This window comes from Bidens hawaiensis, unplaced genomic scaffold (genome assembly GCF_021521415.1).
Source record: "Bidens hawaiensis isolate Kalapana, Puna unplaced genomic scaffold, B.hawaiensis_p1.1 tig00006604_1, whole genome shotgun sequence".
Lineage (NCBI taxonomy): Eukaryota > Viridiplantae > Streptophyta > Magnoliopsida > Asterales > Asteraceae > Bidens > Bidens hawaiensis.
The window spans coordinates 405,815-421,587 of NW_027491445.1; the positions used below are offsets into that span (position 1 = coordinate 405,815).

At 35.8% G+C, this 15,773-nt stretch overlaps 1 protein-coding gene and 1 pseudogene across 2 annotated transcripts; one reads left to right on the top strand and one right to left on the bottom strand.

Moving 5' to 3' along the window:
• Nucleotides 1-6,045: 6,045 nt before the first annotated feature.
• LOC143633015 (uncharacterized) lies at nucleotides 6,046-8,458 on the top strand. Its single transcript, XM_077101396.1, has 6 exons — nucleotides 6,046-6,557; nucleotides 6,911-6,962; nucleotides 7,444-7,533; nucleotides 7,763-7,827; nucleotides 7,895-8,056; nucleotides 8,385-8,458. The coding sequence occupies exons 1-6, from the start codon at nucleotides 6,057-6,059 to the stop codon at nucleotides 8,433-8,435; spliced, it is 921 nt and encodes a 306-aa protein (XP_076957511.1). The 5' UTR covers nucleotides 6,046-6,056; the 3' UTR covers nucleotides 8,436-8,458.
• A 3,084-nt stretch (nucleotides 8,459-11,542) lies between these two features.
• Nucleotides 11,543-14,541, bottom strand: LOC143633016 (anaphase-promoting complex subunit 8-like; annotated as a pseudogene). The gene is made up of 4 exons (XR_013153612.1): nucleotides 14,453-14,541; nucleotides 14,122-14,371; nucleotides 11,907-13,157; nucleotides 11,543-11,616 (listed from the first exon to the last, which is right to left on the bottom strand). The product of XR_013153612.1 is annotated as an anaphase-promoting complex subunit 8-like (transcript).
• Nucleotides 14,542-15,773: the final 1,232 nt, after the last annotated feature.

Consider the following 15,773-nt stretch of genomic DNA (forward strand, 5'->3'; position numbering starts at 1 on the left):
CTGGGGGTCTCTCATCTAAACGTCGGGCTATATCACCTACGGTTCTCTGAAGATCTAAGAATGCGGACCGGTGATTCCTTAATAGTAAATCATGATCGGCAAGTTTTTTCTGAGTTTCCTTATCTCTAACTAGTATTTGCTTCATCATCTCCTCTAACCTACCAATACCACTACTCAAATCCTGCCCCCAGTTAAGATTTGAATTTGATTTGAAACCAGGGGGTGCACCGGGGGAATGCCAATTAGAGTTATAATTATTACTTTTATAATTGTTCCAATTTGAATTATTATTTCCATTAAACGCATTAGGAACCCTATTCTGCCCTCCTATGAACTCTACCTGATCCTGACTCATCAACGGACAATCTAAAGTCCCATGCCCTCCTCTACACAACTCACACTTATCTACCTTAGCCTTAAGTTTTTTAATCTCACTGGCTAGACTCTCTAAGGCAGTCACCACACTTGTATCCAGATTAACCCGGTGCACACCTCGGACGGATGAGGGTGTACTAGTGACGGGATTTGAATTCCCGTGACGTGGCTTTTTAGCAAACTCGGACTGGGCAAAACTTTCAAACAATTCATTACACTCAACTACACTTTTCTTATCCATTAAATTACCTCCAGCAGCAGTGTCGAATCGAGCCTGAGTCTCATATGTCAGCCCATTGTAAAACTTCTCAGCAAGGGCCCACCGAGTAAGACCATGCTGTGAACAAAGGGCCAGTAAACTCTGAAAACACTCCCAAGCTTGATAGTACGGCTCGTCCGACTCCATATGGAAATAATGAATCTGATCTCGGAAACGAGATGCTTTGGCAGGTGGGAATTATTTCTTCAAGAAAGCGGTACGCAACGCCTCCCAAGTAGTGAATGCTCCAGAAGGTTGCGAATCGAGCCAAGTGGCGGCACGACCCGTAAGTGAAAACGGGAACAAATGGAGGAAAATGACATCTTCATTAGCACCTTGCAAATTAAACGTTCTGAGCACACGGGTAAGACGGTTGATGTGCGCTGGTGCGTCTTCATCGTCATGGCCATGGAATAGGTTACTCTGGGTGAGATTGGTTATGAAATAAGATGGAATTTGCCAGGAATTAGCGTTATTGATTAGGGTGATGATGTGCGAGTGATCTCAGGTGAAACCCTCGAAGGCTTGTTGGTAAACGGTTCGGTAGTCGGCCATTTGAATATCGGGAATGGTTCTGGGACTCAACTGCGATGAACTGTGTGGTGATGACTTCGGTGGAGAATCTATGATGATCAGTGATGATGAACTGGCCTCAGACTTTAACGGAGTTGGTCCTTGTGAACGAAGATGTGGCATAAACCTGAAAAACACACAAGACCAAATCAATAGACTCTATGCAAATACGAAAATAAAAACTAAGAATAAATAAACTAAACTAAACTTAAAATTAAACTAAAATTAATTAGACTCCTACGACTCAGAAACAAAACAAAACAAAACAAGTAGCACGTATGTAGCAGACAAATCTAATCAAAGCTAATTACGCAATCGCTAAGAGTCCCCGGCAACGGCGCCAAAAACTTGATGTGCTAAAAGTAGTCTTAATAATTATTAACTAAAATTACGCTAATCTAGACACTATGTAATAAATTCTAGACTCTTAAACTTAACTAAACTACTAACCAGCAAGTGAACCGATCGACTCTAGTACAGCTATGTAAGTCCGGATATCGAATCCACAAGACTCTTTAAATTACGTAACTAGCTAATTAGACTCAACTAATACTGACACGACTATTTGTTTGTTTAAAGGGGGGGGGGGGGCTTTTATTTAAAATACTAAATTAAGACTACTTAAAGAAAACAAGTAAAATAAACGAAAGCACAAGTTTGAGTAAATCAGATGATGAGAAAACTACCTAGGCTAGAATCCCCTAAATTTCAGTTGTTAATTAATCGGGAAAATATTTAGTTATGGACTGGGATCGTAAAATAGACACCTAAGAGAAAACCCGAACAGGACCCCTAACCCTTCTCAAGAGACACCTATGGGTTTCTAATAAGTTTTAACGCACACCAGTATTTAAAATCAAGTTTCCTTACGGTCACCTAATTATTTATGACTTAGTTCCTTTATACGAAATCCTACCTTACAGCATGGAAATCAAAGACAGTTTAATATATTTAATTGATTCGATAGACAAAGTTAACCAATCAAACATAGACAGACTCCTTACGAAGAACTAAATCTAGCAATCCTGATCAACAAAGACCTATCAATAACCTAGCACTTTACAGATTTAGGTCAGCAGCACACTTTGGTTTATTTAATTAATAATTATTATTCATATGATCTAATCGCGAATCAATCATAAAATAGTTAAAAACACAAAGTAGATGACCTAATAGCAACCTATCATAATGACAAACAATCCTGAATATCCATACGCATCAATTTAATATAATAAATCATAAAATCATAACGATAAATAAATCCCAAATCAAAACACAACGTCAAAGTAGGTTCATCATAAGCCTAGGTAGTCTATAATGTTTAGCCTATTATTATAAAATCAAACAAAACAAACTTAAAGGAAATCATGGTGAAAAATAATGTAAACGGAAGAAAATAAGTGCTAAAACCCGTAGTCTTTGTTCTTGATCGATTGGCACTTCACCGGCTGATTCCTTGCCTTCAAACTCGCCAAATTTTGCAATCCTAAGTTCCAAGAAACTCCAAATTTGGCTCTGGTTCGCAGGGTATGCTCAGGATTAAGTTTAGGGGTGTTTATATAGGTTTCTTGGGCCCAAAACTAGTAAAAAACGAAGAAAATACGCGAAACTGGGTGCCCAGAGCGCCACGCGGCGGGAATTTTCCTTCCGGTCGCGCGGGGCTCCGGATGAGGGGGGCTGACCGGTCCGGTTCGTTTCCTGATGCGGTCTGGTTCAATTCTGATGTGGTCTGGTTCAATTCTGATGCTCTGGTTCACCGGTTTAGCTAGTTTTAGCTCTTTTTTCGCTCTTTTTAACCAAGATAAACCTCCGGAACCTACATTATTCAAATATGTTAGTAATATACAAATTCTAATAAAAACCAAACAAAAACTAATAAAATATTATATAAAATACACAAGGGAATTATATATATTTAGCATTATATCAATCCTATTCACCTTTCATCAGCACGTAGTCAATCATTATGTTTATAGGGACTTTACGTATTAGGACGTTCAGATAATTTATATCCTAAACCGTTTTCAGATAAATAACGTATATAAACATGCTTTTCACCCAAAAAGTTCATAAAAACAGTTTAAAAGTGGGGTCATGAAACTCACGGTTTTGTAGGCACTCAGTGCAAGGTCAGCTCGGGGTTCGTTTCCCTTGCTACCACTTAGTCCCTATACTCAATATTATAATAATATTAATATTTTAATATTATTATAATCTTTATACTAAGCTGGTCTGTATAGCTAGTGTGGGTGTGGCTGTAACACCCAGAAAGTGTCAATATGCTTAGATTGTGATGTTGTTCAATGTCTAATGTTTAAAATCGAACTTGGCGCAGTTTCCCCGTTTCACCAGCTGGGCCAAGTTGCTCGTTTATACGTTTGGAGAACAGTTATGGAGATGTAAACTTGGGTAAACGTGTTGTCTAGTAAAATGATTAAGTACAAAGAAATATCACAATTTAGGGGTCTGGATTTGCTACGGGGCTCATTTCTGTTTATTAAATTTGCTTTGGAGAGAAACGCGCACAACCTATCCAAATTGTCCGTATTTCCCACAAAAAGTTCGTTTTTACTAAATCCGAAAATATGTTTTTTGATTACTCTTGATATTCTGATATTTCAACATGTTCGTTTATCACGAACTCGTCGGTTTATATTAGAATTGAACTTGTTTAATTTTCAAATTAGCACATTAATTATCTGTTAATCAGTAAATTATGAAAATTTAGTCACTTATCAATTAAAATATTTAGATTTTTATAAAAATATTTTTGGATTTATTTACTGATTTATTAGTTTATAAAAAATCATTTTATCTGCTATATTTAACTCAAAAATCGTCCGTTTATACCAAACGATTTCCAAAAATTCCAAAAAAATTCCTGAGTGAACAAAATATATCCCAAAACAACCTGTAACAATTCCAGAAGCTAACAATCATGCCAAATACCTTTTTCGAGCCAAAAACGTCTACGAAATTCGAATAAACGCGAATCCACAAAACATACTTAGGGTTTTCCAAATGACCCCAAATTTCATATGTGATAATTTTATACCACATATGATTTCTCCACAAAATTTCATAATCTTTCAAGCATTTTAAGTATTTTTCCCAAATAAACATCTCAATTCGGTAATAAGTTCACTAAATATTCACGGATGGTCGAAAAATTACCAAATTTGGACAAGGACTTAATGATATGGTCCCTGACATCCCTAAAAAATTTCATGACCTAACAATATGCGCATCAAAACCTTAACCTAAACAGCCCACAATCGAGCAATTCGACATTACCTTTACGGTTTTCGCCCGTTTTCGCTCTCTTAATCCAATTTCCGGGCTCGTGTGCTTATATGTAAGCTAAGTATAGATCCTATATCACAAACCAACCATGTTTCATCATTGTGGCAGCCTTGGAACTTAGGGTTTCGGCTAGGGTATTAAACCGAACTTTTGAACCATAAAAACGCCGTTTAAACCCTTTAATATGTGTTTATGGCCAAAAAAAACTATCAAACCAGGTTCCTAACCATGTGTATGATCAAAACATATTTTTGGACTATTTTTAAGATTTTTGCATGGTTAGAAATGATTTTTAACAATTATACTCTGTTTATATGATATTAATCCTAATTAAATCATGTTAAAATGGATGAAAATAACAAAATTACCTTGAGTTTCTGCTGAAGAACAGAAGGGGTTTTCAGAATTTTGATGATTTTTATGTGAAAATATCTTATATATAATAAGTATAAAAATAAAACCTTAGGAGGGTGGGGGGGGGGGGGGGGGGTTCCCCATTTCCGATCGAAAGGGCTAAGGCCCAATTGGGCTTCATTTTGGCCCATTTCTCTCAATGTGTGTGTCCGTACTAGAAATGCCTAGTCCAAATTTATTTCAGGTTCGATTTTTGACCTGAAAAATATACCGGGTGTGACAAACAGTGCGAAAACAATCGTTTTTCGACCATTTTTGTGTAAATTTATAAAAACTTACTTTACGTTTGTAAAATCCGAAAATATTTTCACGGATCGCTTAAAAACATTCCCACTAAGTGTTTTATAAATCTTTTTCGGCTTAACGGATGATACAATGTTTGTTTTGTTGCTTTCTTTCGCGTTTAAATCCATAGCGGGTAGTTAAACGAGCATGTTGGTATCGAACTAAGGCCATAATACTAATATGTTGACTTATATTCAACGTATATCACTTATTGATGCCCCCTAGATATCTGGGTCATAAACTAACCCGTTTGGTTATTCGTTTGTTTGCTACACAATAAGCGGTTTATCTCTTATTCGATTTGTGAATACCGAGGTGTATCCGGTTTTGTCACGAATGTCACAATTCTTTTACTAACACGCACAACCCGACGTTGATACGCGTGTAACGTGGCAGCGAATGTCTAAAAGGGAGGAAAAGAGAGAAATACATTGATTTTTATGTAAATTTGAAAAGTTACTATAATTTTTTAATATTTATTGAAAATGGTTATGAATTAATAATTTCCTATTAATTCCTAAATTACTCTTATATCTAACTTCTATTATAGTTTACTTAAAGGGTATAATAGAAAAATTGCAACTTTCCTTTCTTTTCCTCTTAACTCGGGAACAGCAAAAATCTTTAATTTTCTTTCCTTTCCTTTCCTTTTTATTAAACTCAGGAACACGAAATAAAATCAAACATTTTCCTTCCTCTAGCTTTCTTTCCTGTTATAATTCCCCTTCCTTTCCCTTCCCTCGTTAGATGAGACTCGGGAATACAACGAAAATGTATTGCTACCTCTGTCCTCAAAACAGTATTTTACAATTTAGCCCCTTGCTCCAACAGCCATTGAAGGAAATCAATGGAGGAAGAGAAAGCGGCAGCGTACTACGACGAGCTCACTCGTAAAGGCGGTAACGCCGCCCGATTCAAACAAGGCCTCGGTTTCTCATCTTCTTCAAACCCTAACGACGCCAGAGGCTCCGCTCTTCCTTCGTCGTTTCTCACCAGCTTCGTCAAAGCTTCGAGTCCTTCCAAATCAACCGATGCTCAGAAACATTCGCAAATTGAATCTATCCAAATCAAGCTCAAGAAAAAACATTCGGATGACCGATCTCGAGGTACAGATAGCGATAGGAGGCGTAGAAGCAGAAGCAGAGATGATGATGATCGTTCGAGGAATCATAGGTCGACTAGTAGGGATCGATATAGGGGTAGGGATAGAGGAAGAAGGAAGAGGAGTAGAAGTGTGTCTCCTCGGGGCCGGAGATCGGAGAAGATTAGGGACGATGATCGGAGGAGTAGGAAGGGGAAAATTGGCGGAGGCGATGATGCGAAATCGATTCAAGGCTATGACATGATGGTATGCTTCTTGTAATTTTGAATGTTATAAGAATGTGTGCATTACTAGTATACTATTATGAATGTCATATTTGATGGCAAACTAGATTAATATGTCTGCATTACTACTAGTATACTATTATTTATGGATTCTGTTTATAAGTTAAATAGTCTTGTGAGCATGTATGGATAAACACTAGTGATTGCCACTTTTTGTTTCAAATCACTACATCATGTGAAGTGTAATCTTCTTATTTGTTTTCACTAGAAATGTTTGCTTGTAACAAAGAGCTAAGTTGATCACAAATTGGTTGGATTATGTTATAGTTAACGAGCTAGGAAGTTGATATATGTTATGCTTTGTGCTGTATGCAGTCCCCAGCTGAAAGGGTCAAAGCAAAGATGAAACTTCAGCTTTCTGCAACTGGTAAGTTAGTGGTATTGTATAATTATTACTACTTTACTGCAGTATCCTAACTGTTATCAGCATTATGAAGACTGATCCACTTTTGATGTATATTGTGGATCACTATGTAGTTAATTGAGTTTATGGTCTATAATTATAAGGGTGCGTTCAATACAAAACCAATTTAAGTAGACAACTGCAAGAACTGAATAACCGTTTGTACACAGTGTTGACTACTTGACTAGATATAGAGAGAAAATTGAGATGATTATGTGGTTACATAACTGCCTTATGCATCACAAAATCACCCTTAAAGAAACATGTGCTTGTGTTTATGCTTGGTTGGACTGCAACAAGCAAGATTAATGGCATTTTACACCCATTTTGATGTTTTAACTGAGTTGACCAGAGAGTTTATTTGCATAAACAAAAGGATATGACTTTCTTTCTTTGTTTTCTTTTTTATTTTTAAATAATATTATGAATGTATTTCAATTTTCAGCTAAACAGGATGAAGCTAATGGCATGGGCTCAGGATGGGAGAGGTTTAACTTTGACAAAGATGCTCCACTTGATGATGAAGAGATTGAAGGTTAGCCCATTTTTCAAACGGGCCGGGTTGAGCCGGCCAACAAACCCTTTTATTTATTCATCATGCAGGATAGTGTGTTTGTGTGTGTATATATTATAGATATAGATACATACATGTATACATACATATACACGTACATATAGATATACGCATATAGGTACCCGTATGCATACATATATGTATACACACACACACAGACACACTCATACAATTAGTATGCATTTTTCAGCTGCAGAAGATGATGGAGCTTTAGTGAAGCATATTGGCCAAACTTTTCGGTTTTCTACTGTGGAGGTATTTCGCATATTAAACATTTTTTATTTAACTTCGGGTAGTGAGTGGTATTTTGGTCATTATGAAGGCAAGACGGGAGGAGAAGATTAAGGCGACTCATGATGAGGCTATTTTTGGAACTTCATCACTTGCACCACCTGTATATGATACAGACAGTGAAGCAGATGGAAACAATTGCACAAAAGAAAGTCCCGAAACCGTCCCTGCTGCAAGCCTCATAAGCGATCAGGTTTGTGACAATTTGCAAATTCGGCTTTGTTTCATCTCAAACGAGTCAAGTAAAAAATAAAATTCCAAAAAGGGAATGGGTCAAAAACGGGTTGATAGTCAAATCGGGGTTGATCTCAAGTATCTGTAAGAGTAAGAGGAGGAAACGTGTAGACATATTTGAACATAAAGGATGATTCCGGTTATGCTTTTTAGTTTAAAAAAAACACCTGAAATTTGTTATATATCTAAAAGACATAAAATGTAATTTACTCAACGTAACATAAAAAAAATTAAGTTCTAGCCCGATCATATTTGTGGTGACGATGATGAGGATTTTGTTGTCACAGGTTCGATCCTCGCAGAAGGGTTCTTGGCGTGATCGGATACACAAAGCTTGATTGAGGATTAGTTGGTTTTAACCCATGTTTGTTTGTCCATCTTTTATAATGTGACAGCATAGTTTATTATAACTATATTTGAGTTATGCTTTATACAAAATTAGTTTTTTGAAAAAATGTTTTTTGAAAAAATTAGTGAATGCCAAATTAGTGAAATGAAAGGCATAAAGTGGATAAATAGTAACCTAATGATATATTCAAAAAGGCATAAAGTGGCATAAGAAATCAGAACAAGAAAAATATTAAGAAAACTACAGTAGTGATAGATGGACACATAGCTATGAATATAAGTGCATTCTCATCCCACTCCCCATCTTTGAATTAAAAATTATATTAAAACTTATTACATTTGCTCTTTCCATTTCAATTAAATAATATTTTTTATATATTTTATTATTACCTTTTTTTTTCTTCACTCACAACTACTCTCAAAATATTTTAAAAAATTATAGGGATAAACAGTAACTTTTCAAATATACAGAAAAATCACTACTTCTTCTAAAATATAAAAACCTTTCACTCACAACACTCTGAATCACTCTCTAAATTATAAAAACATCCCCTCACGTAAAATAAGGGGTTAGATGAGAATGCTCTAAGGCCAGTATTATACGGGTGCCCCTAGAATCCCCCTATTAAATATTTGAATATTATAATTACTATAGAATGTTGTTTGTTTGTTCCCTCAATTAAAACCAAGAGATGGGAATAATCAAGTGGTGACCAGGTCTATGTTCCTTCTAGCAACTAGAAGGTGCCACTGCCGATGAGGTCCAGCCCAGCTGGTCGGAGGTGGGGGGATAACTCGCTTGCGAGGGTCCCGCCCGGGTGGTGGCCTAGGTTCGAGTCTCTGCGGAGGCAAAAAAAATACCATTTTAGGTTGAAAGGTCCCTCTCTCTGGGAGATTCGAACCCGGGTCCTTTAGGTGTTAGGGGGTGTGCATAGCCAGTGAGCCAAACTGTTCAAAAAAAACTAGAAGGTGACACACACCAAAGACGTGTACAACCATACAGCCATACTATGTTAACGACTAATCAACTCACCAACCCCCTTTCATTTCAAATAAATGACACATCTTACAAGAAATTAGGAAAAATCCGACGTAAAATTTACTCAAACCTTTTAAAATAGATTTTATAACATTATTAGGTAGAATCTTTCCAAAGAAAATGTCCGAACATATTTTATAATTCTTGAATTCAAAATTCACAATGTTTTGAATTTGCGGAAAATAACATAATTTTCCAGTCAACCTACTCAAAATATTAAAAATGGTTTCAATCTAAGAAGGTCAATGACATTTCTTTTATTTTTTAGGATGCTCTAAAAAATCATCCAAGAACAAAGCAAACTAGAATCGAATTTGGTTGTCGACGGTTGACAATCTATCTGCATTTTGAGTATAATCTTATTACATTTTAAAAAAGCGACTAAAGACGATTCAATAACTTTTTCACCCTCTCAATATCTTTTGTCCGTATCAAAAAGATTTTGTCGGTTTTGATCACCAATTAACTTTGTTGAGTCGAGTCCGGTCGGGCCACCAATACGTTAGGGGCTTTTAAGCGTAGATCTAGTGTATTTATTTGGTTTGTTGCTTCATGTGAGATTTTAAGATGATTTCAACTTTAAATAAATTTGATTTGTTGAAGTTGATTTAATTTTATTCAAATGATTTAATTAGCAACATACTTAATCTATAACGATCAAAGAGATGCAGTAACAACCTATAGCTCATTAAAAATTAATTTAAGAAATTTCAACTTTAAGGTATCTAAATTAAAAAAAATGGACGGAGAAAAATAGGTCAATCGATTTTCTATTATACACATAACGTATAAACAATAGTATGGTACTATGGTGTTGCTTAACCACATACACAGTATGCAATTATACAAATACGTATGGTCCCCACCTAAAATACAAACAGAAACATATAAATTGTCATTGAAAGTTTCTAGAATTTATTATTATAATAATAAAATTGAGCTGGTTAATGATTTGTTAAAAATAAGCATGAAGATTCAAATAGTTGAATTTGGGTTTAAATATTGTTTGTTCCCTTCAGTAAAACTAAACCAAGAAAATATGAAGTGGTTGCTAAGTCTTCTAGTCCTTTCATGCAACTAGAAGGTGGCACTTACCATAGACGTAGTCATTAGTCAGGTTATCTATTGTTGACCCTTAACCTTGATCAACACACAAACTCACTTTTAAATACCTCATTCTATATGACTATGTGTGCATATTTACACAAACAAAAATCTCATTCATCTCAAATCATAAACACACATTTTAGTACTTTACAAGAAACTATAAAACAGGCAGAACAACCATGGACACCGGAGGCGGCTGTGGGAAGTCCAACGAGCATTCTTTTGATAGCCTTCCAGCCAACCGATAGCAGATTAAGAAAAGAATTCTCAAAGAACTGATATTTGGTGACAGGAAACAAGCAACCAAAGGTGGAGGCACGATGCTTCCACCAAACAGGTGGCAGATCAAGAAGTGACTACTTAAGGAACTGTTTAGCTAAATCCGGTTACACTCCGGTCGATTAACGTTATACTCTGTTTTGATTAATAACTATTGTTCAAGTGTTACGAAAACGTAACAAGAAACACATTATGGTTTGCATTGCTAAAGTGTTAAAAGTTTTTTGTACTTCATGCAAGAATGATGTGTTGTTTGCAACAAAGGTTTCATTAATGTGGTTATCTAATCTAAAACCAAAGTTGATTTTAGCTTTGTCTTGGTGCCTTGCCTTGTCCCCGGATCCTTTTTCAGGTCCTCCGTTTTAAGATATCTTATTTGTATCATACATCGTAAACAAACCAAGATTTGTTGAGCTGGATGTCTCGATGGAAGCGGACTCTCTATCTCCTGAGATAGAGGAAAAGCTTGCCATTATGTCATCCTCATACCCTACTCGTGGGATGTCGCTGGTGCATGTTTCATTGTATCCTCAAAACTTTGAATTCGGAATAATAGGATCAACACAAATCATAACAATAAAAAAAATAAAATAAAAAAGTTGTAGCGTAGATCAAACTATCAACTAGGGATATAACTACTACTCAAAACATATGAGAATTGGGGGGATGCATTCAACATCTATTCAAGTAAATCTAGATTGTGCAAGTTTAATATCTTCAAGAAGACTTTTTGCTCTTTCTTTCTCCTGCATTCACAATTAAAATTCAAGAATTAACTTCATAAAGCTTTCAACTTTTCAAGTTTCCCTGTTTCCAAAACTAAATTTAAGACAAAACCCGGTTATGTAAGTTGGGTAACGGGCTAAAATTGACCCGTAAACACTCTTTTTTGTCCATTAAATAAGATATTTAAACCAAAAAATTTAGAAAGTTACGTACACTAAACTCCACACAACTTCCAAACCCATTTCTAACCCATTTTCAACCAACCGATTTGACGTGTTTGAAAGTCTAACATAAAATATTAACAGCTTACCGGGACATTATAATCAAGAAGACGTGTGCAATACACCTCCGCTTCATCGAATCTTTTCTGAACTTTACAATAATCTGCAAGAAAAAACAATGCTTCCACAATATTCGGCCCGTCTCGTTCTTCATCTTCCATTCGTTCTAAATCTTCCTTATAATAAAATGCTGCCTCTTCATTTTGACCCAATTCCCTATGCAATATCGCCAACCGATGAACCGCAATCGCCTCTGTATCATTACAATTTGCAGCTCGTGTATAACACTTAATCGCCTCATTAACCATCTGAACCTGATCCGTTTCATAACATTGAGCCATTGCGATCCACAACCGCGAATCACCCGGCTGCAGAAAAACCGACTTTTTAAAATAATGAAGCGCATAAAACGGCATTCCCATCATTTCATACGCCTGCCCGAGCCCGTACCAGGCCCGATAATCACACGCGTTTATATCTACGGCCCGCCTGTATGAGTCAACTGCAGCTGGTGTGTTCTTCATCTCGAGAAACTCATGGCCCATTAACGTCCATGCGGAAAGATATCTTTTATCCAACTTTAATGTGCGTTTAAAGTACATAACCGACTTTTCGTGAAGACCCTTCAAACTATAGTAGTTACCGATAATGCAACATGATTCTGGTCGGTATTTGTCAATTAAGAAAACTTTATGCGCGAGGTAACTTAGGCCTGAAAAGCATCCGTTTGCATACAGCACGTTTGAATACAAATCCATGTCATCAATACGATACGGGTCGGTTCTAAGAAGCTCTTCAAAAATAGCTTCAACTAACTCGAACTCGCGCAAGCTGTATCGGGCCTTAGCGATTTGAGCTTTTACGTAATTGCTAGACCCAAAAGTTGCTTGCAAGTATTCATATTTGGTTAACGATTCGTTATGCATACGCAGTTCGTGATATGCAGACGCGAGAAAGAAATCTTTCATCCAATGGTTGTTGAGTTTGAGCCCGTTTAACGTGTCGGTTGCCGTGCATAATGATTGTAGCTCTTTCCACGCGCTCCAGTTCCACGGGTACGCATTAACCGACTCGACAAGCACGGTTCGTGCTAAGTTTTCACTACCATTTGATTTGAGAACCAGGCCGTATAAGTAAAGCCCAAACGGGTCGAGTGAACCGGTCTTACGGACCGCAGCCAAATCCCGTTCTATGGACACGAGTTCCATGTTTACAGCATCGGTTCTGCCTAAAGGTCCCTCGAGTTCAATCGTTTCTTCTTCTTTTCGCTTTTCACCAGCCTTAAATAAGTTATAAATCAAGTGAGCCGCTCGTTAAAAACCCGACATCATTTAATAAACAAGTATTAATTCTTCTATATACAATAGCTGATAAGATCTTATGCTCCATTTAAAGCAAGAAAGAAAAAGGAAAAGAAAATAATAATAATAACTGGGTTTTAAGTAAAACAAGTTCATTTATGCAACTGGCATTTAAACGAACACCTGGTGGTAGGGCTGTAAACGAACCGAATGAACACGAACAAGGCCTTGTTCATGTTCGTTTGTTAAGAAAATAATGTGTTCACGAACGGTTCATGAACACTTACCGAACGAGATTTTATGTTCGTGTTCGTTCATTAAGGAAATTAATGTGTTCATGAACGGTTCATGAACACAAATAAAATCGGCAGAGCCTAGAGATTGAGATCAACTCATCAATGTGAATAATGAAAGCCTGCAGACGAATCGAATGAACACGAACAAGAACATGTTCGTGTTCGTTCATTTAACTTTAAAAGAACACGGACACTTAATCGAACAAATATTTATGTTCATGTTCGTTTATTTAAAAATGGACATTTGTGTTCGTTTGTTTAAAATCTAAACGAACATAACTGAACAAACATAAACGAACATGTATGAACAAATGTAAATGAACACAAATATAAACGAACTTAAATGAAAACACTTAAATAAACACAAATTAACAAATATAAAACCGGTGACCTATCCAGATAATATTTAATTATTTTTCTATTAATACATAAACAAACGTTCATGAACATGAATGAACGAACGGAACATGTGTTCATGTTCGTTTGTTTAATTAAACGAACACAAATTTTTTGTTCATGTTCGTTCGTTTATTAAATAAACGAACTTCCAGTTGAACGGTTCACAAATAGCTCACCGAACGTTCGGTTCGTTTACAGGCCTACCTGGTGAGCATAAAAGCAATCAACATTTAACAACTAAAACGAACCAGATAAAGAGCATAACATCTCAAGAACAAAGCTTTGTTGCCAGTCTGATCAGATAAAACATGAGCAGCCCTCCTATACTCTGTGCAATTAATATACGTCTTCGCAAGAGCTAATAAGTCCGAACCCACATCCTCATTATCATTATCCTCCTCCGGCACCGGCGTAGACACGTGAGTGGATACAATTTCATCGGTGGAACGAAACCGAGTGTGAGATGATTGTTCAATGCCCACCAGTTGTTCTGCAGCCCTGTTTGTTTAGGGGCAAATAATTTAATATTTTTTTGGGGGTTTTGAAGTGAAATGAAATAATAAAGGGGCTTTGGCTAACCATTTGGATGCAGCGTGTAGGCAACGGTCAGTGAGTTGAAGGATTGCAGTTCGGAGCTCGGTCCGTCAAGTTTCCTTATTCACGGCCATCGGAATTTGGGGGTTATCGACGGTGAGTATGGTTATTGTTATATTTTTCTTGTTTGAAATATTATTTTATTGTGTACCAATAATAGGAATAGTACCGGTTTGGTCCCTTAATTATGATGCTCATTTCGTTGGGCAGCTACCCAACTAATCTTCCTAACATATTAAAGCAAAATAAGTTTTCTACATGGCATCATTTTAGGGTGTCCACCTAGATGTCATGTCAACCACCTTCCAATTACTAATTGCCAACTCACTTGATTCCTCTTATTTAAACCTTATTGTTAAGAAACCCTAATCCACATTCAACTCTTTCATATATCTCTCTCCAATTTGCCGTCAATCAATTTCTCTCACGAAATTAGTAACTATTATCAAATTATAAAGATCATCTCCCGTTTATCAAGTATCAAAATGTTTCTTACTATTATGAGATTTTTCATATTTTGATTTTTTATTTTCATTGTCTGTTTCTTCGTAATTTAGGGTTTATTCATTAAATCCCATTTCTTTAATCGATTGGTTGCTTATACATTATTTATGGTTTATACAATAATTTTTTGTCCATTCAATCCCGTTTTTCTAAGCATTTTTTTTTGTTTTTATCATCTTCATCTATATTTTGTTTATACATTATTAACTAATTTTTTGTGTTTTGTCATAGAGGTTATTTGAAACTGTTTGAATTTGATGAATTCTTTATACATTATAATTCAGGATCCTAAACTCCCAATTCTGGTACGTATTATAATAATTTTGTGAATTACAATATTTTAGCTAGATTTTATATACTTTATTTTATAATAATTTACAGGAACTCCTAAATGAATTTGCAAAAAGTAACAATGACAAGTTTAAAGATATGCTTCAACCACTTCAAATTCAATATCATAAAGTGTCGTCTTTTAATATTTTGATAGCAAAATATGATAAAAAATGTATGATTTGCAAATGGATTGGTTGAACTACTGCCTGAGTTGCGTGTTCGTCGAAAACAATTGATTATATTTATTTTAAGTTTACGTGATAACAAATGGTCAGTTAGAACTTCATCCAAGAGGGCTACTGCAAATGGTTTTCTCGATGCCCTTGTGTTATATAATCATCAGAAAATGAACTGCAAATTGGTATATGTTAGCAATTATATTTTTTCTTTTTCTAATCCTAATCATGATTATTCATTACAATTAACTGGTGCTAGATTTAAGCATAACTATGCATATAATAGCATAATT

Coding starts and splice junctions, on each gene's coding strand:
- LOC143633015 (XM_077101396.1), top strand. CDS start 6,057: ATGGAGGAAGAGAAAGCGGCAGCGTACTACGACGAGCTCACTCGTAAA. Junction 6,558..6,910: donor TTCAAGGCTATGACATGATG/GTATGCTTCTTG, acceptor TGCTGTATGCAG/TCCCCAGCTGAAAGGGTCAA. Junction 7,534..7,762: donor TGATGATGAAGAGATTGAAG/GTTAGCCCATTT, acceptor TGCATTTTTCAG/CTGCAGAAGATGATGGAGCT.